Source organism: Barbus barbus, assembly GCF_936440315.1.
Source record: "Barbus barbus genome assembly, chromosome: 1".
Classification (NCBI taxonomy): Eukaryota; Metazoa; Chordata; class Actinopteri; order Cypriniformes; family Cyprinidae; genus Barbus; species Barbus barbus.
Window position 1 is genome coordinate 43,561,556 of NC_136729.1, and position 24,482 is coordinate 43,586,037.

Here is a 24,482-nt window from a genome sequence, read left to right on the forward strand (position 1 = left end):
AAATATTTTATTATTATTACTTTTATTCATTATGGTCACACCACATGATTTTTTTTGGCATGGTATACAATTTTTTGGTAGAACCATGGTTATATGGATATGATACTACGGTAATACCTTGTTTTGGACATGCCATGGCATCATTTAATACAACTGCGTTGTGGCACTGCCACAGTACTTTGTTGGAAGGAGGAAAAACATTTTGCTGATGCTTTTTTTTTTTTTTCAAAAAAATCTCAAAAAAAGCAGTCAATCACATCATCAGGATGAGGTTTGTATATGATGGATGATGGAACAAAAGCTTAATTGACATCCTTTGTGTGACTGAAGAGAAAGAGCCAGAATCGGACACAATCCCCTCAACACTGATGTTGACACACACTGATGCCTGACTCGAGAAAAAGCCCATTATTCATTCCACAGCTGTCAGGCCAAAGAGAGAACAGGGAAAAGGCGTTGTATACAAAAACACAGATTTGCACCCCGTGCAGTAGTATTTGACTACACCCAGTCACAGAAATGGTGCAAGAGCTTCCCTCTCGAGTGTATACGAAACAACAAAAAAGCTCTGGTGGACTCGAAGAGTTTGCTCTGTAAAGCTAGCAAAGTGTTCACAGAGCTCTGGGATTTTGGTCTGGTCAATAGCGCAGAAAGCGGCCTCCCACGGCCCACAACTCACCACTGTAGAAGCGGATCATGCAGCTAAGGTCTGAGTTGGCGGCTTCCTGCTGGACACGGAGCGGGTCTTCATAGCCCATAGCAGTCAGGTAATCATAGACCATCTGAAGAGGACGCTCGGAGGGGTCCAGCCTCCTACAACAGAAGGAGACCAGAGTCAGAGCTGAGAGCAAACTGAAATACAGCACTCTAAATCATAAACAAATGACAAATACACTTCAGAAACTGATGTCTTACAAAACCAGGGGCCAGATTCACAAAACATTGTAAATGAGTAGTTCACTCAAAAATGAAATTGCTGTAAATATATTCTCCCTCAGGCCAAGATGAAGAACAGATTTGGAGAAATGTAGCAGTCCATCACTTGCTCATCAGTGGATCCTCTGCAGTGAATGGGTGCCGTCAGAATGAGAGTCCAAACAGCTGATTAAAAACACCACAATCCACACCACTCCAGGCCAATTAAGATCTAGAGAAGACAAAACCTGCATGTTTATAAGAAACAAATCCATCAAGACATTAACTTCAAACCATTGTTTTCTAGCTAAAATATTAATATTGCATTCTCCTGTAAAAACAAAAGTAGTCTTGTCTGAATCAGGAGAGAAATCTGCACAGATCACGATTGAAAACAGTCCAAAACAGTACTAAACCAATTTGTGGGTGGATTTTGATGTGAAAGGACAACAGGGATTGACTTTTTCACTGGAGGAAGCGTTATTATGGATTATGAATGCGTATTTTGGTAAGAAGTTAAAACGTCTTGATGGGTTTGTTTCTTACAAACACACAGCTGGACTGGAGTGGTGTGCATTATTGTGATGTTTTCATCAGCTGTTTGGACTCTCATTCTGACGGCACCCATTCACTGCAGAGCATCCATTGGTGAGCAAGTGATGAAATTATAAATTTCTCCAAATCTGATGAAGAAAAAAAAAACTCATCTACATTTTCGATGGTCTGAGGAGGTGTAAATTCAGCAAATTTTCATTTTTGGGTGAATTATTCCTATAAGAAATTTCTAAATATGTTAAAATTATGAAAGATTATACGAACAATTAATTGTTGCCATGTGTGTTTGTTTTTACCAAATAACCAAATGAGTACAAAATGGTGAGGCTCACTTTCAAAATGTATATTTTTGACTGACTGGGGCACATTGAGCAATCAGATATATAATGACATTTCATAAATACTGCCATAAATTTTTCATTTTAGCTACCAATCCTCATAAAACTCTTGTGAAATACACTTAAATTGTACTGAATGTGCCCTTGCAATGTATCCATTTCCTCACGGGGACCAAAATAAAATGCCCCCACAAGGTCAAAATTTACTAGTGTTACTATACTTGTGGGGACATTTAGTCAAGGTCAAACAAGAAGTCATTAATAGTTTTGGTCAACTTTCCTGGAAGATAAAGTGTAATAATATGGACAGACTGGTACACACTGTGGGAAATTACAAGTACTGAACAGTGTCAGCATGAAACACACAGCCCTACGCAAGTATCCCAGCTCTGAACAAGCGTGAAAACACACAGATGTTTCGATAAGATCAGACTCTGTCCTAACATCCTCCAGCAGTGCCTCTCCCTCAGAGTTGGGTGTTTTCCCAGCACGCCTGACAGAAAATATATCCCAATCCACAGGGATCACGTCTCGTCCAACTCAATATCTCAACATTCATTAAAGCGCTGAAAGCAAAAGCACACCGAGCTCATGACGTCTGACAATATCCCCTTTAAACAAAGCAAATAATCAGTCTGTTGATCTGACTCGATCATCTGTTCGTGACATGATGGCATCCTGCTTCTTATTAAAACTGTCCGGCCTCATAATCATCCACCTCGCACAGCGCCGCCGCCTTTCTCTCCCTGATTAAATCGTCATCTCATTCCACCGCTCTAATCCTGTTAACGGATCCTCGCGGCGCTCTGAAGCAGATAGGCCGGCGTGACCCACAGCCTGGCAACTGCTCCGATCACATGCTCACAGGCAGACCTGTCAGGTGTCCTTGTGTTGAAGCGGAGCAGGGGTCGGCTGCACCGTACCTTCACAGCAGAGGCCCAAATCAGCAGACGGAGATTTGCTGAAGGGCTGCAGAATTTGGGAGGGAGGGGAATAAAATAAAAATATCGAATTGCAATTTTTCCAATAAAAACTGAAATTGTAGTTTAAGGTTTGCTGTCCTTGTTTGTAGGGCTGCACAATTATTGTTATTATTATTTAAATAAAAATATAAATACTAAAAAAAAAAAAAAAAAAAAAAAAAAGTTGTAATTTAGCTGTAAAAGAAAAAATCCGTATTTAATAATAATAATAAATTATTATTATTATTACTCAAAATAAAAATATATTATAATTTTGCATTAAAATAAAAAAACAGCACTATAATAATTAGAAGAATTTATTCTTTTTGTATTAATACTAAAATAAAAACAATAGAAATTGTCATTTTGCTGTATAATCAAAAAATATTAAGAAAAACAACAGTAGTACATTAATATACAAAAATATAAAAATTACTAAAAAAGAGAGAAATATTTTTTGTAATTTCTATAAAAAGTATTTAAGATACATAATACAATAATAAAAACAAAAACACTAATTACAACATAACAATATTTTTATTTATACTAATATAAAATCTACTAAAAGCCAATAAGAAATACTGTTGTAATATTGATGTAAAATTAAATTGGGTATTTAAGAAAAGTAAATAAAAATAATGGTAACACTATTTTACGGTTACATCTATTAGTTGCTTATTAGCATGCATATAACTTGAATATTAGTCATTTATTAGTACTAATTAAGCACATATTAATGCCTTTTTCTACATCCCTAATCAATCCTACACAATACCTAAACCTAACAACTACCTTCCTAACTATTAATAAACAGCAAATTAGGAATTTATTGAGGGAAAAGTCATAGTTAAGAGTTAACAAGTGTTGCCTATTCTAAAGTGTGACCAAAATAATAATTTTATTGCATATTGGAACTATAACAGTTTTTCCCTGGGTTTACAGCATTTAAAAAATAATAATAATATAATGGTAGGGGAAACACTGTATAAATATTACGATATTTATGAATGCCTTAATTTCTTCCATTTCAAATGTTAAACCACTGAGCTTTTATTTTGCCCTCAAAGATTCTGGCTTGTTGATGAGCGCTTCCCAAAAGTATGGGAAGATGGTTAGTGCATGGTAAATTCCCAAATTAAAGGAGTGGCTGATTGTGATTTCACTTTTTTAACTTTAGTTACTGTGTAATGTTGCTGTTAGAGCGTAAACAATATCTGCAAACACTGAAAGTTCAATGCAAACGGAGATAGTGTCTTTTAAAATTATGGCAGTTTAATGCCTACAAATACGGCTGGTAAGGACTACAACAAATTACTTCCCGGAAATTTACATAAACCCCACCCCCGCTGCTTTAGAGAAGAGGAAGAGTTGTTGCCATGCCGTCAAAACTAGAGATGCAGGAAAAAAATCTATTCATCTATTAATGATTCTAATAGATTCACAAGTTTCAAAATCAATGTTCTAAAGCAATGGTTCCTCACATCCCCTGCTCTGCATCTCTCTCTCTCTCTCGCTCACTTCCCTCTGAAACACGCAGTGCATTCATTTATTTCAGTTGCCTTTGCAGCTATTAATTGCATGAAGCCATATGGCGCATTTGTTTTTATTTTGACTAATCATGCAGCCCGACTCTGCAGTCGCCCCGGCTTTGCTCTTTGCTTTGAGAGGCAGAGTGCAACTGACAAGGACACTTTAGGGATTTAATGGTTTCTTGCTGCTTACCTGAAGTGAAATAAATAGTAGACGAGGATAGAAAGCACACACACACAAACACATCAGCAGATGTCCCTGTGAGCCTCCTCACAGCTAATTCAGCTTAGCCGCCTGGCTTTACCTCAGCTCAGGGCTGGACTGCTTCCTGAAAAATAATGTGATTTCAGCCATCTCAGCCGCAGCCCAGTCATTCCCAGAAGGGCAGAGAGAGGGGAAAGCATGACTTGCTTCTCTCTCTTTGTCAGATACACCTTCTCACACACACACACACACACACACACACAGTGCAGGGAGTGTTGCAAACGCCTGCGTATTCTGGCGTTTTGCTCTTGTGCACTCATCGTTAACGGTTGCTAAGGCACTATTTCTAATGTTCATACTGTTTTCAAAATGTGGGTTTTTTTTCAAACTATGGAAGTCATGATTTTAAAGGGACAGGTCACTCGATTTAAATGCTGTCATTTGTTTCGAAAATGTTCAAAAGTGAAGAAATTAAGACAGTATTACAGTTGCACTGTAAAAATAAATAAATTTTAAATGATTGATTTAAAAATGAAAAAAAAGCATTTACATTTAAATAATTTGAAAATTTTTGAATTAAAAAAATTTTAGACTTAAAAATAATCAAAATAATGATATCTAATTCACAAAAAAAGAAAAAAAAAAAAAAAAAGAAAAAAAAAGCCAAATTGTGCAGCCCTACAAAAAAAGTATAGCAAACCTGGAGTTAAAAAATAAATGTAAAAAATTAATAACTAATAAATAAAAATAAATACATGCATACATAAAGAATCGCATTTTAGCAGAGAAACAAAAAGAAATTATATTTTTTGCAATAATAATCAGCTGACTACATTTTCTAGCTCATTACCAGGCTACTTACCTAATAAATGAATAAAAATGGGAATATTTAATTTAATATTGATTGAAATGATATTACTTATTTAATATACAGTTTATATTATTTCATATAACTATATATTTATATAAAGTAAATATTAACATTATACAATTTAAATTATTTTTATAAATTTATATATTTACAAATATATAGTTATATTAACATTATACAATTTCAATTATTTTTATAAATTTATATATTTACAAATATATAGTTATATTAACATTATACAATTTATATTATTTTTATAAATTTATATATTTACAAATATATAGTTATATTAACATTATACAATTTATATTATTTTTATAAATTTATATATTTACAGCAAAGTTGGAAATAAAGTGCCATTGGCAAAAATAAGTTAGCGGTCATCGAATGAAAATATTCAAGCACAGAAGTAGCAGTAGACCAATCAGAATCATGCATCTCAGACAATCGTGTAATAAGAAGAGTTACTATAATTCATTCACTGTATAATATTTTTACCGTTTCTGTTTCATAAACACCGAGATGTGTCAGGCTTCATAAATCAACTATCAGCAACACATAAATAGAAAATAAAACTTTTTTTTGTGTGTTTATAATTTTCGTGCTCTAACCAATGCTTCCAATATTCACAAATCATTCACATAATTTACACAAATCTCATCTGTGTATTATTCACAGGTAGATCAATCCACAACAACAACATTATAATCAAAGAAAACCAAGTGTTTACGTTTGCATGGTACAAAAACATTTATAAACAAACACACGTGAAAAAGCACACTTTAGCATTCTTTTAAAATGAGTACTTATTAAATTTGAACTAAACTAAATAAAACAATGCAGACACTTTATTGCATTATAACTGCAATTTAATGAAATATAACTATTAGAATTTATATTTCTATTAAATGTGGTTAGCAGTTTAGAGTAAACCCTTTTTAACCCGCTTAAGCAGGATTTAAGAAACATCAACGTAGGACTTATGGTAAACTTTAACATCGTTGAAACTTGTTCACCATGCATTTAAATACATTTGTAATTAAGTTTTTTTAGTACATTATAAATATATTAATTTTAAATACAATATTGAACAAGACAACAGTTAAAATAACAATTTTATATTATAAAATTATATAATTACAAAATTATAAATAATAATAAACACTTTACATGTGCTTTAGTATGTTAGTAAACACATCAAAATAATTTTAAAGCATAAAAGATTTTTAAAACAATGACTTGCACTTTAAAGTAAAACTTTTAATTTTGACATTACACTTTTTAAAAGTGCACTTGAGCATGCTAAGCAACGCTTAAGTCATGAAAGTGTATTTTTTAAGTACACTCAAGTGGTCTTTTATGCCATAAATATTACATTACCTGCAAAAGTGGCTTGTTAGAAATATACTTTGATTTGAAGTACACTGCAAATGCATGTTCAATACAATTAAGTGCACTTCTCACACTCCAGCCGGGCCTTCTGGCCATCCTTACTGTCGAACCCTGAGATAAGACGACCATGTTCATGATGACGATATCCTGGAGGATCATTAACATTTAAAATATGTGACAAACAAGAACAAAACCAGTCATAAGAAGCATGGATATATTTGTAGCAATAGTCAATAATACATTGTAAGCGTCAAAATTATCGATTTCGCTTTTATGCCAAAAATCATTAGGATATTAAGTAAAGATCATGTTCCATGAAGAGATTTTGTAAACTTCCTACCATAAATATATCAAAACTTAATTTTTGATTAGTAATATGCTTTGCTAAGAACTTAATTTGGACAACTTTAAAGGCGATTTTCTCAATATTTTTTTGCACCCTCAGATTCCAGATTCTTAAATAGTTGTATCTCAGCCAAATATTGCCCTATCATAACAAACCATACATCAATGGAGAGCTTATTTACTTATTTACTTCAAAACATTTACCCTTATATGACTGGTTTTGTGGTCCAGGGTCACATATCATGAGGTGCAAATGAAGGACCAACCCTACAACTCACATAATCAGTCGTTTATAACCAATAAGCGTCTGATATTCACCTCATCATTTCTGATAAACACCCTGACCTGTGTGTGTGTGTGTGCGTGTGTGTGTGTGTGCGGCCCGACTGCTCCACAGCGCGAGTCTGATAAGGATTATCATCAAAACAAGACCTCGTCTAGCCAGAAAATTACAGCTGTGTGATTGAGCGTTACCTGATTAAGTCTCCGTGCAGCTGCAGGTAGAGGCCCTGCACGTCTCTCTGAGCGCACAGCTCCTCGGCGGTGGTGTTGGTGGAGCAGAGCACCAGCTTCAGGTCCGGCTGGGCGCTGTTGGAGGTCTGGGGCCCCGAGGCTGGAGGCTGAGGCTCCGAGGCCCCATAGAGACACACGCAGCCTCGGTGAGCGTCACCCTTCAGCCAGTCCCGCTCACGAGAGGCGAAGCGCGTCTTCCGTGTCACGCAGCCTCGACTGCCATTCCTCTTCATGTTACGCTGCGGAGAAGAGTCTAGATTAGATGCTGCTTGTGTTTTTTTAGAGAAATTATGGCCTTCTAGAAATAAGGCCAAATAAAGTGTTTGAGTCCAAATCAGCCCGTAGGAAATCATGCCTTGGTAACCACAAGTTGGTGGCTGTCGGGACTCCACCCTGCAACACGGAGGCTTTGTTTTCGCTTGCAGAAAATGACACCAGCTCAAATATTTACCCAGGGCACAAACACCCTCCAGAGATGTGTGAGTCGAGACCACTTCGAAGATGACATGTCATTAATAAGGCTGGTGAAATCATTTTCTGATGATGCTCAAACCACTACACACTGGCATTATTAGTGTCTAATATAGGTGTCTAAAATAACAGTGGACCTTTCGTTGGAAGGACAAAAACATCTAAATATTGAACTTCTTTTGGGTTCAACAGAAGAAAGTAAGTCATACAGGTTTAGAACAACCTGTTAAATAATAATAATAATAATAATAATAATAATAATAATAATAATAATAATAGTTGTTCTAAACTCGATTCTTTCTTCAGTGAAGCATAATATAATATAATGACTCATCATTATTAACTTTTCTAATCACATACTCAACTGAATAGAGCTTTTTTATTACCCATTTCTACTATTTATAAACCTTTTTTGTGCATTTGTTTACCTATTTTTGAATAATATCTATCCACAAAAGGTCCCTGCTAAATCAGCCCTGATTTCTGATCAGATTTGATCAATATCTCATACATGCCGTCTTCTATGTCTATGTTTGTTCTACTCATTTAAATAATGTGGTAATAATAAAAATGAGCAGTATATCACAGCTGACTTACCATCAATCTTCCTAATCAGACGCATCAGCATTATTACCTGTCTCTATCTGCACTCATCGGTCAAGTTAGGTTTACTGTAATAACAATAATGACATATTTGACATGTATTAATATTGATGAATGAGAACACTGCATTGGATCCTAAAGCTGTGAATAACAAAAAGGTAGTGTAAATAGATAAGAGCAACTAGATGAGACTATAAGAACACCGTGATCTAATAATAAGGTGGAAAAAAGCATTGTAAGCTCAACAAGGTTATGTACTCACAGGAAGGAGGAAGCAACTGACATCTAATTTTGTTCAGATAATCTATTACAGTGCCTGAATATAATGACGGGCATATTTCCTGTAGGAGTATTATGTGATGTGTATTGTGAGGATAATGTCCGTGGCATTATAACGTCACACACAACGCGTTCATAAACGGCTAGATGCAGCGGAATGGAACAGAACGCAGGTGTTTCGAGATATGGCAAGCTGTTTTAATATGCATTTAATTAAAAGAACTATCGAATTTAATGTTTTTAGTATTTATTTTTGTATTACTACCAAGCAATCTAATCCAATCGTGACTAATATCTTTTGTTTTCAGCCATGTGATCAGCTCTTTTTTTTTTTTAAATATGTGGAGGTGCAGAGCCTCAATTAACCAAAAAAATAAAATCATAGTTATTTCTAGAGATGCGCCGATTGCATTTTTCTTGGCCGATTCCGATTTTTTTGTAAGCGTCACCTGCCGATGCCAATTTTCTTTCTAAAAACTATAATCGAAAGCATAAAACAAAAATCTATATATGTAATCTATATACTATCTACAATCTAAAATATGAGTGTCAATGGTCCATTTGAGAGATAGGTGTCAGTAATGCACTTATAAGTCTGCGATCCACCGTAAAGCAAGAAAACACGTCAAGCGCTGGCTGTTGTGAACGCGCTCAGGACACTGGGACATTGCAGTGGATCAGAGGTAAAAAGCAATATAAATACAGTTCAGTTTCTTGCACAGACCGATCGTTTCGAGGGTTTAATTTGGTTTTGTCGGTGTATGTTTTTTTTTTTCTCTCAAAGCCGTGCGTCCCATTGACTGTCATTATATGACTGACACACTGCAACGGTTTGAGTTAAAAATCTTCGTTTGTGTTCTACTGAAGAAACAAAGTCACATACATCTTGGATACCCTGGGGGTAAGCATTTTTGGGTGAACTATCCCTTTAAATTGTCATTTTTTATACTTATTAAAATATGTCATCTTTCACATCAAATTCTTAGTATATTTATTATTAATATTTAATATAAATGTATGTATTTTTATATTTTCTAATTTTTATATATTGAGTATGTGATTAGAATTATCTTACATATAAAATATGTATTATTTTCATTCTTTTAAACTATAAGACTCAGAATTATACTAATATGTAAATTAAACAAGTCAATAAAAAATGTATTACTATTCCTCCAGCACCCCTGGAGGGGGACACAAGCACCTTTTAATTCATAACAGTACCATATCATTCATAATTATTTCTATTGTCTTTGAAATATGGTTAAAGTGTAGCTACTTCCCAATGTAATAACACGCTTTCATGGAAAACTAAAATATATTTTAATGTAATTTCTATTGAAACTTGTTTGTCATGTATTTTTAAATATTTGTAATTGCGCATTTGTAAAGAAAGCATTTTGTACATTTAAAATACTAACTTTAAGGGCACAATATGTAAGTTTTCGCCGCTAGAGGGCACATATTCAAAACAAACATAGAAACGAAGGCGCAGATTGATGACGCCGTGATTGAGTGTGGAATCATGGGAGTTGTTGTCTTCATCCCCACAGCCGATGCAATCATGTCCATGGATGAGCTAATGTATTAAAGACTTATTAAGGTCATAATGAAAAGTCGTGGAAGTGAAACGATGCTGCTGGAGCGATTACTAATGAAGAATGAGCACAAAACACGGCTCAAAAGCAGCGGAGCCAGTGCTTGATTTGAGCCGGATCCTGTTCCGGAAAATGTCAGATTTAGAATTTTTGCATTCCGGTATTTGTTTTTAAAGATCCGGCATTAACAAGTGCAGATGGTGACAGTGCGTGCATGCATACGAGACAGAGCGATTACGGGTTTATGTAGATGTATTTGGAGCATGATTTGTAGATTATGTATTGGTCCTCAACATATTACTGCCTACTGAACTTGAACTTCTTAAGTTCAAAATCGCTCTCGTTGATTGGTGCTGCAGCTTAACCCACTCTCTCCAAAAGTTCTGCAGCGGGAACATTTGGAGAGGGTGTTATAATAAAAGAAATACCAGAAATAATACCAAATAAAGTGAAATATTGTAATGTATAAAAATTATAAACACTATAATCATAGCCTAGTTTCCCTCACTCCAAAACAAATCATTTAAATGTAAAGGTATGCAGAACACATCAAAAAAATTTAAAAACTAAAGCAAAACTGAAAGTACCGTTGGGCTCACGTACCTCTCTCATTCGGCAAAAATCCAATGTTTCCGTATTCGCAATGTATTTCAATGTTAAACTATTATTTATAATGTAGACTAGGCTTCATGTGCGCTGAAATAATCATTCTCTTCACATGCGTAAAAATGCACTTGGCATAACAGCAACTGTAGACTAGTTATACTACGGACTCTTTAAATTTGGCGAAATTTTAAGGGAATTTGGGCTTTGTTTTCCCTCCTATTTATATTTCTGTGAAACAGGAAGCCATGGCTGGATAATTTAATGTTCATAATCACCCTGGAGTGCTCAAAATTGTGAATATGAATGGGAATATACTTCAGAGATATTTTACTCATAAGAATTTCTAGGGGTGCTAATAATTGTGTCCAACGTGTGTTTGAGAAAAACATTTTAATGATATTTCCCCCATTTTATATTCTTATTATCCAAAGAAAGATTCGATTTTTGAGAATTTTAATAAAAGATCAAAAGGATTAACAATGCAGATTAATTTTCACAGCCGCCTTTGATCATATTTATCAAGGGTGCCAATATTTTTGACCATGACTGTAATTACTGATTATAATGACTTATACTGTCTTATTACGTGTTGCATTGCGCTGCGTAAACATTATGATGTCTGCATTTGTGATCAGAGAAACGACAAACAAGCACTACTCTACTCTACTCGCGTTTGAATAGTCAGTAGCAGAAACGTACTTCCAGGCTATGAGTCAGTCAGCCTGTCCTTGCAAAGTTGGAATTGCCCCACTTTATAGAAATAGCCTTTGTGCAAGCCAGCATTGTAGGCTACTCTTCCAGGTTCAGGAAATAGTCCTCCGTAAAATTCTAATATTTGGGTTGAACTGCTCTGGAACAGTGTTGTAAATACAACTTATCCACTGATTTCTAGTTGAGTTCTCTTTTGGAAGCCCAAACAAAGTACTTTCACAACGAAATAGTGTCTGCATTACATGGCATGCATCAATCTTTGATGTGGCGTGACAGATCGCTGTATAAACGACTTGGAGAGCCGCTTCTGGGACGGTTCAGAAACGTGCTGGTTTAAACTCAACACAAGCACTGACTCCAGCAGCCCCGATCAGCTCCGGTTCCTGTGTCTGAGCTGTGCCGCAGACTTGTGCGGAGCGGAGCACGAGTGAACGCCATCATTCCTTCCTCTGTACTACTAGTTTTAACTCTAATAAACATGAATCGCTCAATCAGTGTTTCAACCATGGAAAGACATCAACAAAACAGCGTGGAAATAAAATGTCACGTAGCATTTCATTTACATCAGGCAAGTCATCAGTGTCCACAGCTCGTTAGTTCACTAAAGAAATTAAGTCTAGAGAGGAGCATTTCGCCAAATATTACACTATACTCATATTTTACTAAACCTGTTAGTCTTAATTATTAATCTGTTATGAAACATGCTATGACAGCCAGTGTTTAATTGAATATATTTTAACAAATAGCCTAGAAATAGTTTTATATATATATATATATATATATATATATATATATATATATATATATATATATAGCAGAGCCTCAATTTAGCCAAAAAAATACAAATAAATCCCATTGTTATTTTGTCTTTTAAATAGTTTTTTGGTCATTGTTATGTGGCCCTGTAGCCACTTATATGGCCTTTTATTTCATCAATATTATATTATCTGTAAGTACAGGCTAATTCACCAGTTTGCGGTTTGCATGACTCAGAATGTAGGCCTATAGTTTTAAGGAATACATGTTAAAACAGCTTGCCATACTCAAGACGCGTTTTTAAAACTATAACTAAACTACTTTTTCTCATCATGTCAACAGTGCTCAGGGAGCGAGTTTCTACAGCGAGACGCGATGCAAGGATCATCTGACGCCGGTGCACAGACAGAAATAGCCAGAACGCCCCCTAACAGGTTACCATTCTGATGCAGCCTATAAACTAATAAAGAGAAGCGACATAAAGTGAGAGCAATCTCTTTCTAGCGAGATGGCATTGAGATCTAGTGATCTACTGTCACAGGGTGTGTCACAAAACCCAGTGAACCGCCTACACAGACAGCGATATCGAGCATCACTGGCGCGTTTCGAGACGCGGAACACGATGCTGTCTAGCTAGGGCGCTCGCTGGGTTTGAGACACGGCGGCGTGTGGAAGTGTTATACAGATAATTGCTGATGCAGTTCACGGATTCACACGTACTTTGGCCCTGCTGCTTAACCGCAACGCCAAGACCTAAGCAGAGCTGGATCTGGTACCTTTAAAACGCGTATTCCCGTTCCCGCTCGGGCTGTCGGTGCTTCATGCAGCACCGGGATCAGCGGCGCTCCGCTGCCCGCCTGGACATCCTCCACATCGGCAGCATTTCTCCGCTCCGTGTCGGCGCTCTGGAGCGACCGCGCTGTGCTTTTCTCGTCCTTCATTTCGCCTACATTTGACGTCTTTCAGCACAGAAATCCAGATGTAAGATACCAATCGGCGACAGATAAATTCCAGTACAGAAGACGGTAGAAAAAGCCCATCCTGATTTGATGAGACGCCATAGTGGGACTGAAGCGCACGGCTGTCAAATAAACCCAATCAATAAACATAAGGGGACGGCGCTCATTATTATTCATAGATAACCCCGCCCATTAATGCACTTCCGCTGCTGAATTATTCATGAGAATCCTTAAACCTGGGGCCAGTTGTTCAAAAGTAACCTGATCGGATTTTGGCCATCGGATTGGATCAAATCTTGAAAATGGGTTGTTCAAAAGAAAAAAAAGGACTCTGAATTCGGAGTAAATTGGGTTTGATCTGGATTAAATCCTCAATTTGTGTTGTTCAAAACGTTTTTGTAAGATTGGGATACTTTTGATCCAAAAAAAAAAACAAAACTGGATTATTCTGATCCCAGCAAAAGGGCGGATTCCAGGAACAAAAATGTAATACATCTTTAAAACTGGTCCAAAAAATACATTTGTAACGTACTATATCCCCAAATCCCAAAACATCTGTAAATATAAAACAAAAAATATTATATTTAAAGTTTTCTCTTTTTTTTAATCACTGATTGTAAACTACATTGGCACAATCATCAGAGATGGACCGGTCAGAAGTAGTTATTTGTGTAAATGCAATGCAAAAACTTATTTTTTTCATCACAGTGTCCCTTTAGGGGCTCCGTAGAGCACTAGTAATCCAGATTTGGAAATCTGCGTGTATCTGGATCTGGGTGATCTAATCCAATTTTGCTTTGAAAAACTAGCACAAAAGTAAGATGGGTTACCTGATCCTGGATAGCAAAACATGGGATTTCCAAGTCCATATCATTCTGAGCCACATTAAACTTTTTGAACAACTGTGATTTGAAATGGTTCGATTAGCCATATTTTTTTTTTCATCACACATTTCATTTAGAATTCAACACAGGTTGAACATTTACTGAGTACGTAGCTCTCCAGAAGAGGCAACAAATCGACCATTTTCTTTTAGTTAATCAATATCCATAAGGGTTTCTGATAGATGACACTTCCTCCATCAGTCTGTTCTGTTAAAAGAACATCAGGTCTGTAAATCTAGAGATTTGGAGTCATTCACTCTTATCAAGAATCACTGACCTCTGTCACCCAAACTGGAATGATTAGCTCTTCTTGTGCAATGTGTTTTGAAGCAGTTAAACTTTAAACTGAACATACATTTTGTAGCACGCTATAAATCACAGGTGTATTGAGATAAATGTGACGTTTTAGCAAATATAAAGCATAAAGTCTGTGACTGTAAACGTGTCAAGGAAGCGGAGTAGGAAGTTGAGGAAGAAATGAGGACATACCAGTCTGACAGCAAGTTAGATAAAACAGGTTATGAATTCATAACTGTTTTCTCAGCAGTAAGCACTTATATATTCCGAGGACTCACGTCTATTTTTGTTATATGACAGTCACAGTCATTAAAACTAGGCTAAAACTGTTAAAACTGATCTTGGGAAAAATCATATAGAAGTGCTTTTTAATCTGTAAAACACAAATTATTACAGCTGTCTGTTTTTTTGTAGCCTCTAACGTCTAATTTTCATACTAACTCATTTTTATCAAATGTTAGCTTTAGATGACATATGAGACATGTAATGTGTGAAAAAACAAAAACAAAAAACGTAATATAATTGTATACCCACATGTTGGACATTGCTACACTCTTGAAAATAAAGGTTCTTTTTTGCCATTGTTTCTATGAGGAATCTTTAATGTCCATGGAACCTTCCAACATACAAAAGATTCTTTATACTGGACAAAGGCTCTTTACATTTTTCAAATGTTCACACTAAAAAAAAAAAAAAGGTTCCTGAAAATGGTTCCTCCACGGCATCACTGCTAAAAACTCCCTTTTGGAACCATTATTTTTAATAGTGTAGTGGACCAATTTAGTTGTTAGTTGACGAAACACCTCAAGTACGAATGGTCATGTCATAACTGCAATATAAAATTTTGCAATCAATGATAGAACATTTCCTGATCTCATCCTTGCAGGTAAAACAAGGTCTTCACTGTGGTGTGAAAGACAATTTTATTAACATCTGTTTGAGGCCCAAGAGACCTTAATAGTTTAAAACTACAGTCACATTTTATTCTTACTCTGATCAGACCTATGATATAAAACATGAATAAATGCAATTGATTATCATCATGGTCGCCAGAAGCCACAGTTTAAAGTGAAATGCCTTAAAGGAGTCATCGGATGCAAAATTCACTTTACAAGTTGTTTGAAAATAAATGTGTGTTGGACGTGTGTGTACACATTCATCCTATAATGATAAAAATCCACAGTTTTTTTTTTTTTAAATCCCTATTTTAAAATCCTCTTTCTCAAATCAGGCTGTTCTGAGGTTCCTGTCAGAATTACGTAGTTCTGTACAGGCCCCTCCCACAATAGTTGATTGACAAGGCCGTCTTAACTTAGACCCGCCCTGAGTGAGCTGAGAGCTGTCCGCCTCCGGTGCAGGGGAAGACAAGATGTCTCCGATTAAGCAATTGAGGTGTTTTGTTGTTGAATGTAATAACGAATATAGCAGTCGTCATTTACTTCTGACATCTGAGCTGCTGAAGACGCAGAGGATTAACGTTACTTTCGCTTTGAAGGGAATGCACCGATACCGATCTGCCTCAATGTGTCTATATTCGCGAATCATTCGTGATCCAGCCTCACCTACGGAAGTAGTGAGTATAAAGGGTTTTTATGAATTATTTGCAAATCGCCTTTCCTAATAATGTGCAAGTTAGCCAGTTTCGCGGCTGAAGTTTAGTATGCTCCATAGATATATGTACCTAGATGCCTCATTATGGACTGTTTCTATGGGCCGCGATACGTAAGCCATCCGCCATTTTTGGACAGTCTGAGAATCTTTGAGCGCATTGACTGTGTGCGTCTACAACAGCAAGTTATACTCTTTTATATCTTTGAATATTCATTGATTATTATGGTGAATGCGAGATGTCTGATGCGTCAACGTATCTGGAGTGGTCAAATAGGGAATCTACACATATCTATGGTCTGCTCGCCACTCCACGGAAGAGAGGGGCGGGGTCAGCAGAGCTCATTAGCATTTAAAGAAACATGAACTAGATCAGCGTGCTGAAAACAGAGCTGATTTTGACAGGGTAAAGGTGGTGTTATTTACACTACAATTGAGAAATTTTAACCAAAGTATGTTATAGACTTTTCATTAAGACCCTAAAGAATTATATCAATGGGCATCCGATGACCCCTTTAATGATGGATTTGTTTCTTACAAACACGCAGCTTTTAACTTCACAAGAATATACTGTAATTGATGGACTGGAGTGGTGTGAATTATTGTGATGTTTTTATCAGCTGTTTGGACTTTTATTCTGACGGCACCCATTCACTGCAGAGCATCCATTGTTGAGCAAGTGTTGTAATGCTACATTTGTTCAGATGAAGAAACAAACTCTTCTATATCTTGGATGACCTGAGGGTGAGTAAATTCAGCAAATTTTCATTTTAGGGTGAACTATTCCTTTAAATGCTTCGATAATTACTGTCTGATGGGTTTTGATTTTGGTTGGAGAACATTTAAGAAGAATTTAAATGGAAAATAACAGGTTGATTGTTTTTTTACCATTTTTACAAATACAACACTGGAGTCAACTGAACAGAACAGAGGGTTAAGATGAAAAGTAATAGAATAGGATATGAATAGTTTTTGCATAATTTAGACATTGGCTTCCATGCCATACTATAGCAGTTTCAAAGTTTAACAAGAGGGTGACAGCAGAGTACAATGTGCACTGAAAACTCAGTCTAGATCATTCAGAACAGTGTTTCCCAGATTCTGTTCAGCTATAAATAAAAAAAAACTGTTATTTCCAAATCACAACGCAACAAACATCAAGTTTGACTGTTTTATTATTTCATTTGATCATTTTCTCCAACCCAAAGACAATAATACACAGCATAAGTCTAAAATATCCCATGTCATTTTCATCCATCATCATGAACTCAGTCCAACACTCGTTCCTCGAGGACATGGGACTGCGATTCAGTTCAGCATGTCAGACTCAATGGGGTCGTCCTCCCCTCCTGCACAAGTTCAGATGTGTTGAAGAGCAAGTGTAAAACATCTGAGAAGGGGGCATATGTATAGATACACTCAAAAAACAACCGATACCAGATTACAAAGGGATTCTGATGGAGAAGGCAATCGTCCAAGCATGTGATATAAAGTCCACCTGGTCAAGCAGTTACACGCAGTCCCCCTGACTGACCGAAAGAAAATCTGCTTCTTAATGAAGATTAATTGAAGAATCAACAGTATATTTCCAAATGTACAAAGGTCTGTGCATGTATCGCAAGATATAGTGAATAGTGGTGACTTGAGAAATCTAACTTAGCTTGCATTACATCAGGATGTTTACATAAAGAGTAGAAATGACAATATTTACATAGCTTTTTTCACATGCGGCTGAAAAAAAAAATCATTGTTTGGTGCTGAGAGACTCGGTAAGTTCACAGATGGTTGTTTCGCCCTCTTCAACGCGTAAACGTCTTAGTGTAAAAAGCAGCAGATTCAGAAAGTCAGATTTTGAAACGGCTCTCACACAGTATCATTTACTGTTGTTACGCACCTCTCAACCGCAGGCTGCCAGTTAATGTAATGTAAGTTCACTCAAGAGGCATCGAAACATTCAGGGACGAGACCATGTTCTCACACCAGGGATTTTTCGCTTTTCATTCAATATGAAGTTGTGCCTCAACTCCATGTGCTTCAAAACAAAACAAGACTGTTTGGGAATATATGCATGAGTCTAAACTGCATTGTAGTATCAGCAGAGATGGTTTTTTGGAAAACTGTAACTAAGGTTTGGGTTTAAAGCTTTCCCCAATATAGCAATGTTACTATAAAGAGGTCTGAAGATACACTCTTAAAATTAAAAATGCATAAAAGGTTCTTCACACCGATGCCATAGAAGAACCATGTTTGGTTCCACAAAGAACCATTCAATCAAAGGTTCTTTAAAGAATCATCTTACCTTTTTATAATCTGAAGAACGTTCTTTCACCACAAAGAAACCATTTAGACCAGGGGTGTCGAACTCGGTTCCTGGAGGGCCCTGCAGAGTTTTGTTCCAACCCTGCTCCAACACACAAACCATGTAGTTTTCAAATAAGTCTGAAGGACTTGATTAGCTGGATCAGGTGTTTAAGTAGGGTTGCATCTAAACTCTGTAGGGCCCCGGCCCTCCAGGAACTGAGTTTGACACCCCTGATTTAGACAAAAAAAGGTTCTTCTATCTACAGCATTGGGAAACACCTTAATTTTTAAGAGTGTAGCTCATCACTTCAAACCTGTATGACTATCTTCTGTGGAACACAAATGATGTTGAAACTTAAAAACGTCTCCATAAAATGAAAATCAATGGAGTCCAGTCTTAATTTGGACAGTTGACATTCTTCAAAATATATTCTTTTGGGTTCCACAGAAGAAAGTCATTTATATAGGTTTGGAGTGACATGAGGGTGAGTAAATTAGTTTTTTTTTTTTTTGTGGTGGTGGTTGGGGGGGGGGCTATCCCTTTAAATTGCATTGTGTAAAACTGGGAGTACATTAAAAAAAAAAACAGCTGCAGGCCATCAAATTGAAAGGAGAAATTATATCTGTGTCCATATGCAGCATTTCATTCTTTCAGTAGTACATGACTGCGATCCACCGCACGTCTAGTCCAAAAAAAGCCAACTCAAGATCATGTGCACATTACACCCCTAACTGAACGTCATGGGTCTTCAAATGGGATTTTTATTTGATTTGATCTGTTTGATGTGTTTTACAATTATATACAATATACAGGCAGCACATAGTACATTTTCTTTCCAATAAACAATCAATCAAACAGGTAAGTTGTTAAATTAGACTATTTTCTGAGGGAGAGCTTCAAACATTATACACTGTGCAGTACTGGAAGGAACTCTTTGAAAACAGGATCTTAAAAAGGGATGAAAAGAAACAGCTGATGCATCTTAAAAGCCCTCCGTATGTACAGAAAAAGCCAAGAAATCGAAAGAATCGCAACAAAAGACAAAGAGGCCAATAGAATGAGAAGTCTTTTTTTTTTTCTCCATATACATAACATTGCTAAAAAAAAATCCCAAGCCCAAAGAACATCTCTTGATTTGGTCACCAGACTTCAGTGTGGCATAGCCAATGTAGTTACGCAAAGTGATGAAGGAAACAAAAGAGCAGCGAGAGATGACGTGAGGGTACGGACGCAAACTGAGCATTTCCATGACTTGATGAAACAATCATAGTGCTCTTCCGAGCCGACAAAGACAAAACAAGACGACAATGTGAGGTATATTCAGGTTAATGTTGCGAACTGCCTTTGGAAGCTGCAAGAAGGGACACTAACGCACGCCGACAGTACGCCCTCTGAACGAGAACTCGAGTGAAATGACAGCAAAACAAAAAGGTCCTCTACTTTTCAGACATCATGTTCTTGCTCTTCCTATAATGATAACCGTTCATCTCTCAGGGTTTTGTTTTTAAATGGTTATGACGAAGGCACATCGCTTTAGTTCAGGCAATATTTCCGTACTTCAAATCACTGCAGAAAGTCAAACAAAAGAAAAAAAGTCCATTCAGTGCATATAACTACATTCATGAAGGCCTTATATTCATAGTCTATATTTACAGCATCTACGCTGACCATAACCTCATTATACATCGCCGGGCCTCTAGCTGTTAATTTAGTGAGAAATCAATTTGAATTTCAAGATCACGCTCTTTAACTACATTACATTTTTAATAGATTTCAATCCTTAAGGATTGTGCTAAAAATCAAACTTCTTTAGTGTAGGCTATTTTCAATCTATATAAATGTATTTTAAGATTTAAAAAACCAATACAAGAACACACCATCTGTGATGAGTAGAGGCAAACAAAAGTACATGCCAAAAATTAAGGGTTTTGGGGAAAAGTGTCCAGCTTTGATGATGCAAAACTATTGGGTGATTTAATCCACGCCAACACTAACAAGCAACACCCTCTCGCTCTCTCTCTGTCACCTCAAAAAAGAGATGCTCCAATTTCATTGTCGATGACATTTAGACGCTGTCCTGCTTAAGAAATGAAGAATCAAGGTATGAGCTTGCCTATTCATGATACATGTGATGAAGGTCAAGCACTTCTGGACAGATCTGTTAGTGTGTACATTACGGTTTCATGTGAAATACGGTGTAGCCACAACATGGCTTGTATCCCGAGCATTCATCTGGTATACTTTATTACAGGACATTAGATCAACCTTACACGGAAATTAAGAAATGCCATGTACAAAGATAAATTTAAGGCGCCATCACAACCCATTTTCCTCTTGATTCTGAAATGCTTAAGGTGCAAATGTTCAGACTTAGCAATTAATTCAGTATGTTGTCGTCGTTTCTTTACTTTTCTTAAAATACACCAAACCCATTAACAAGATTAAAAACATGGACAAAATCAAACAAAACAGACAAATCAAACAAGCAGCTCCGTTGTATAGTGGCCACGAGTGATGTTTCCCCATGTATGGGCCCTGGGCGGCAGGGTGAGCCGGAGTGTGGGAGTGCATTACAGTGACAGATTAAGTGAGAGTGCACAACGCTAAGTGCAAGTGTGAGTATGGACATTTTGCACTAACCCCGAAGCGGAGAGAAAGACAGACGGGCAAAGAAACAAATGAAAAGATATGTATTGAGATATTTGTGATTTTTCTTCATCATTGTCACTGTAATCGTCATCATCATCAGTCTTCATACCATCAACTCTTGACTGTGTCAGGAAGATTCCACTGCTTCCCATGCAACCCCAGGCGGATGTCACGGGGATCATTTGGGAATGGGGAGGGGACATCTTTCCCATAGTTCCCTTGCTGGGGGGTCTTTAAGATTGAGAAGGGTAGCAAATCACTGCCAGGACTGAGGGGGGAAATTGTTGACCTCGGCCAGGTCTTGTACAGGAGAGCCTTTGTGAGTGTATGTCAGCTTGATCCGCATTCGCAACTGTTGCTGTAATAAAAGAGGAGGTCAGGTACAATGCTTGAGACAAAATTTCTTAAAAGTATGTATTCTTAAGATGTTTCTCCATAAAACTGAGTCGTTAATTGCTATAAATGTAAGCATTACTGGTGGCAAACTAGCGCTACATAACTTTAGGTGGATAACAGAATTCTCTGATTTAAAATGTGAAAGGTTTGCACCTCATATTTTGTCAAGTCATGACATGGAATCTGAGGGAAAAAAGTCTAATTGAGGGAGAGATTTCTGAAAAACGTTAGGTGTGAGACCCTTCACTGAGTTGATTAAGTCAGCTTGTGAGACGCCACCTTCAGCTTAAACCAGGGCTATTCAACTGGCGGCCCGCCAATCATCTTCATCCGGCCCGAGGAAGAGTACGCAGGTCGCACATTCGCCTTGAATTGTTCTTGCACTAATTAGTTTGTCCACAAGGTGGCAACACTGGCCCGGGCCAGCCAAAAAAAAAAAAAGGAGAGACGTAATAATCTACGGGAGACAGCAACATCAATAGATGACAGCGTTGACAAGCGCTTGTGAGGGAGTTATGAGATATCCACAATTCTAACGTTAAACAAGTTTAAAAACAGTGTTATCGGTAACAACTTCTGAAAATCTGCGCGTTTGGCTGTACTCATAAACTGAGCCGCTTGCGCCAGCGCTTCAATAGACAAAAACCACACACAATGATGTAAAAATACGTGGTTTTTAACGCGAGTTACCTCATAAACACAGTCTTAAATCAGTTATAAAATCCTAAATGACCGTAAGGAGAAAATTGGATGCGTCACATTCGCGTCATGTGCATCAGGTTTTATTAACGGCGCTCTTTTAAAGTGAAACCTGCTGCAGTCTGTGATTGATGTAAATCAAAGAACTAAAGAAAAGAGAAGTCACTTGACTGCTCTGCTTGCTGATTAACTTCTGTAGCTTCAATAAAGAATAATCAATATAGCTTATAAATACAATTTATAGTTTGTGAAGATTTTTTAAGTTCACTTATAAAAAGTTATATTTTTCAAAGCCTATTAAATGTTAAAAATAATATCATAACATTTCAATTATACTGTAATTTTAGCCATTTAATATTAAAAGAAAAAATGCATTTAATAGAGACAACAGTAACATTACTTGTATCAACGATACTTCATTAATCATAGGCTAGTAAAAAGATGCCATTAAACATTTAAAATATACCATCTTCATGTTGTTTCTATATTAATTTGGAAGTTCAGTGTGAAAATATGACAACAAATATATTAATATGCGTCACATCTTTTGAATTACAATTTTTTTTTTTATTATTTATTTAATTGAATGGCAGACAGCACTAATGTTAACCTTTTATAGATGTTACTGTTGGTAATATTAGTTCATTTTACTGCTGAATATGCATTTAAATTTCATTTCCAATTTTATAGACCCTCAGAAAAAGATCCCCACCCCCTTGGCCCCCTTCAAATGTTCAATTTGATAATCCGGCCCTCAAATGAAGTTAATTGAATAGCCCTGGCTTAAACCATCAAAATCACCGAGATGTGACATTTACTTCTAATTTTAAACCAAGACCCATAATGGCTGGCATTGGCTTCAACTTCAGTGTAACAATATTTCGCTCAGCTCAGACACTCATCAGACTTCTGAAGGCGTTTCAGGATGAATGGACTGATCTCTGAAGATCTACTGTGATAGGACGCTGCGTGTGGCCTGGGCATCTTACCTTCTGTGGGTTGAGAACCCTGATGACCTGCGTGACACTTCCCTGGTTGAGTGCTGGAACTACATTACTGCTGGGGGACAGAAGCTGCAGCTGGAATGTCTAAAAACACAAACAAATGATTCATCATTCGACTGGAGCAGAAATTGTGCTATAATTTGCATGCACATGAATATTCCAATATTAAAAGGAATTTGGTCATATTCTGATTGTGTATGCATCACTTGAATGCATTAACCTGATTCCAGAGTTAATAAAAAAGATTACTTCCTAAGATCTGCACAAATACAATTAACACTATATATATACCATATACAAATAACCACGAGGCTATCGGTGCAGACAAACCCATTCAATCTTAAAATAAATTATATCTCAGATTCCTTTACTTAAACAGGCTGTGAAACACACTCAACTGCAAAACAGGGCAACAGCAAGTTTAAAATACTTAAGACATGTTTTATTCAATACAGACATCTGTATTAAAATTGGTTTATGTGCCAATACGCCAAGACATGAATATTAGGTGGATCAATACAGGATTTTTCTTATACAATAATAATGTGCTCAAAGAAAGAAAATAAAAATATTGTGCCGATGCTAGTAAAATCAATATAATGATTGTGTTAATGTCATGAGCATTATTCTTCCTGTGACGGGCAGTACAGAGAGAAGCCACTGATTTAAACGGTAGGTACAATTCTTAGGAAACCAAAACACCCGTAGTACCCAGAAAAAATAAATAAAAAATTATGCATAATGTGGGACTTTAATTATAAATCCACCTGAAATACACCGGGACTCTTATTTTGAAATGTCTGCTTTATTGCCTCTAGCTGCTCATTCAAAAAGATGGAGATAAAAATATACTTTCTTATAACCTTAAATTCTACAACATAACAGTGCTGCCTTTTCACTTGCAGCACTCACATTTAATTAATGAAATAATAGCCTTTTGAAGTTTAACAATCAAATTACTCACAAATCCTGTTTTTCTATCCCCAAATTTAATACCTCTTAAAATGACTTTTATATTACCATTTTAGACATTTA

The 24,482-nt window shown here is 36.5% G+C and overlaps 2 protein-coding genes across 3 annotated transcripts in view; both read right to left on the reverse strand.

The window, feature by feature from the left end:
• Positions 1 to 13,590, reverse strand: part of LOC306867946 (PH domain leucine-rich repeat-containing protein phosphatase 2-like) — a gene marked incomplete at both ends in the record, with an annotated part of 64,677 nt that extends 51,087 nt beyond the window's left edge. Inside the window, 3 exons of the mRNA XM_079413902.1 lie at positions 680 to 813; positions 7,587 to 7,864; positions 13,426 to 13,590. Of these exons, the coding sequence (XP_079270028.1) occupies positions 680 to 813; positions 7,587 to 7,864; positions 13,426 to 13,590 (577 nt within the window). The remainder of the gene's footprint in view (positions 1 to 679; positions 814 to 7,586; positions 7,865 to 13,425) is intronic.
• Positions 13,591 to 19,210: 5,620 nt separating this feature from the next.
• Positions 19,211 to 24,482, reverse strand: part of LOC306885265 (AP-1 complex subunit gamma-1-like) — a 28,937-nt gene continuing 23,665 nt past the window's right edge. For both annotated transcript variants that reach the window (XM_079441675.1, XM_079441676.1), the window contains exons 22-23: positions 23,433 to 23,531; positions 19,211 to 21,706 (exon numbers count right to left, since the gene is read on the reverse strand). In XM_079441675.1, the coding sequence (XP_079297801.1) occupies positions 21,605 to 21,706; positions 23,433 to 23,531 (201 nt within the window). In that variant the 3' untranslated portion in view covers positions 19,211 to 21,604. The remainder of the gene's footprint in view (positions 21,707 to 23,432; positions 23,532 to 24,482) is intronic.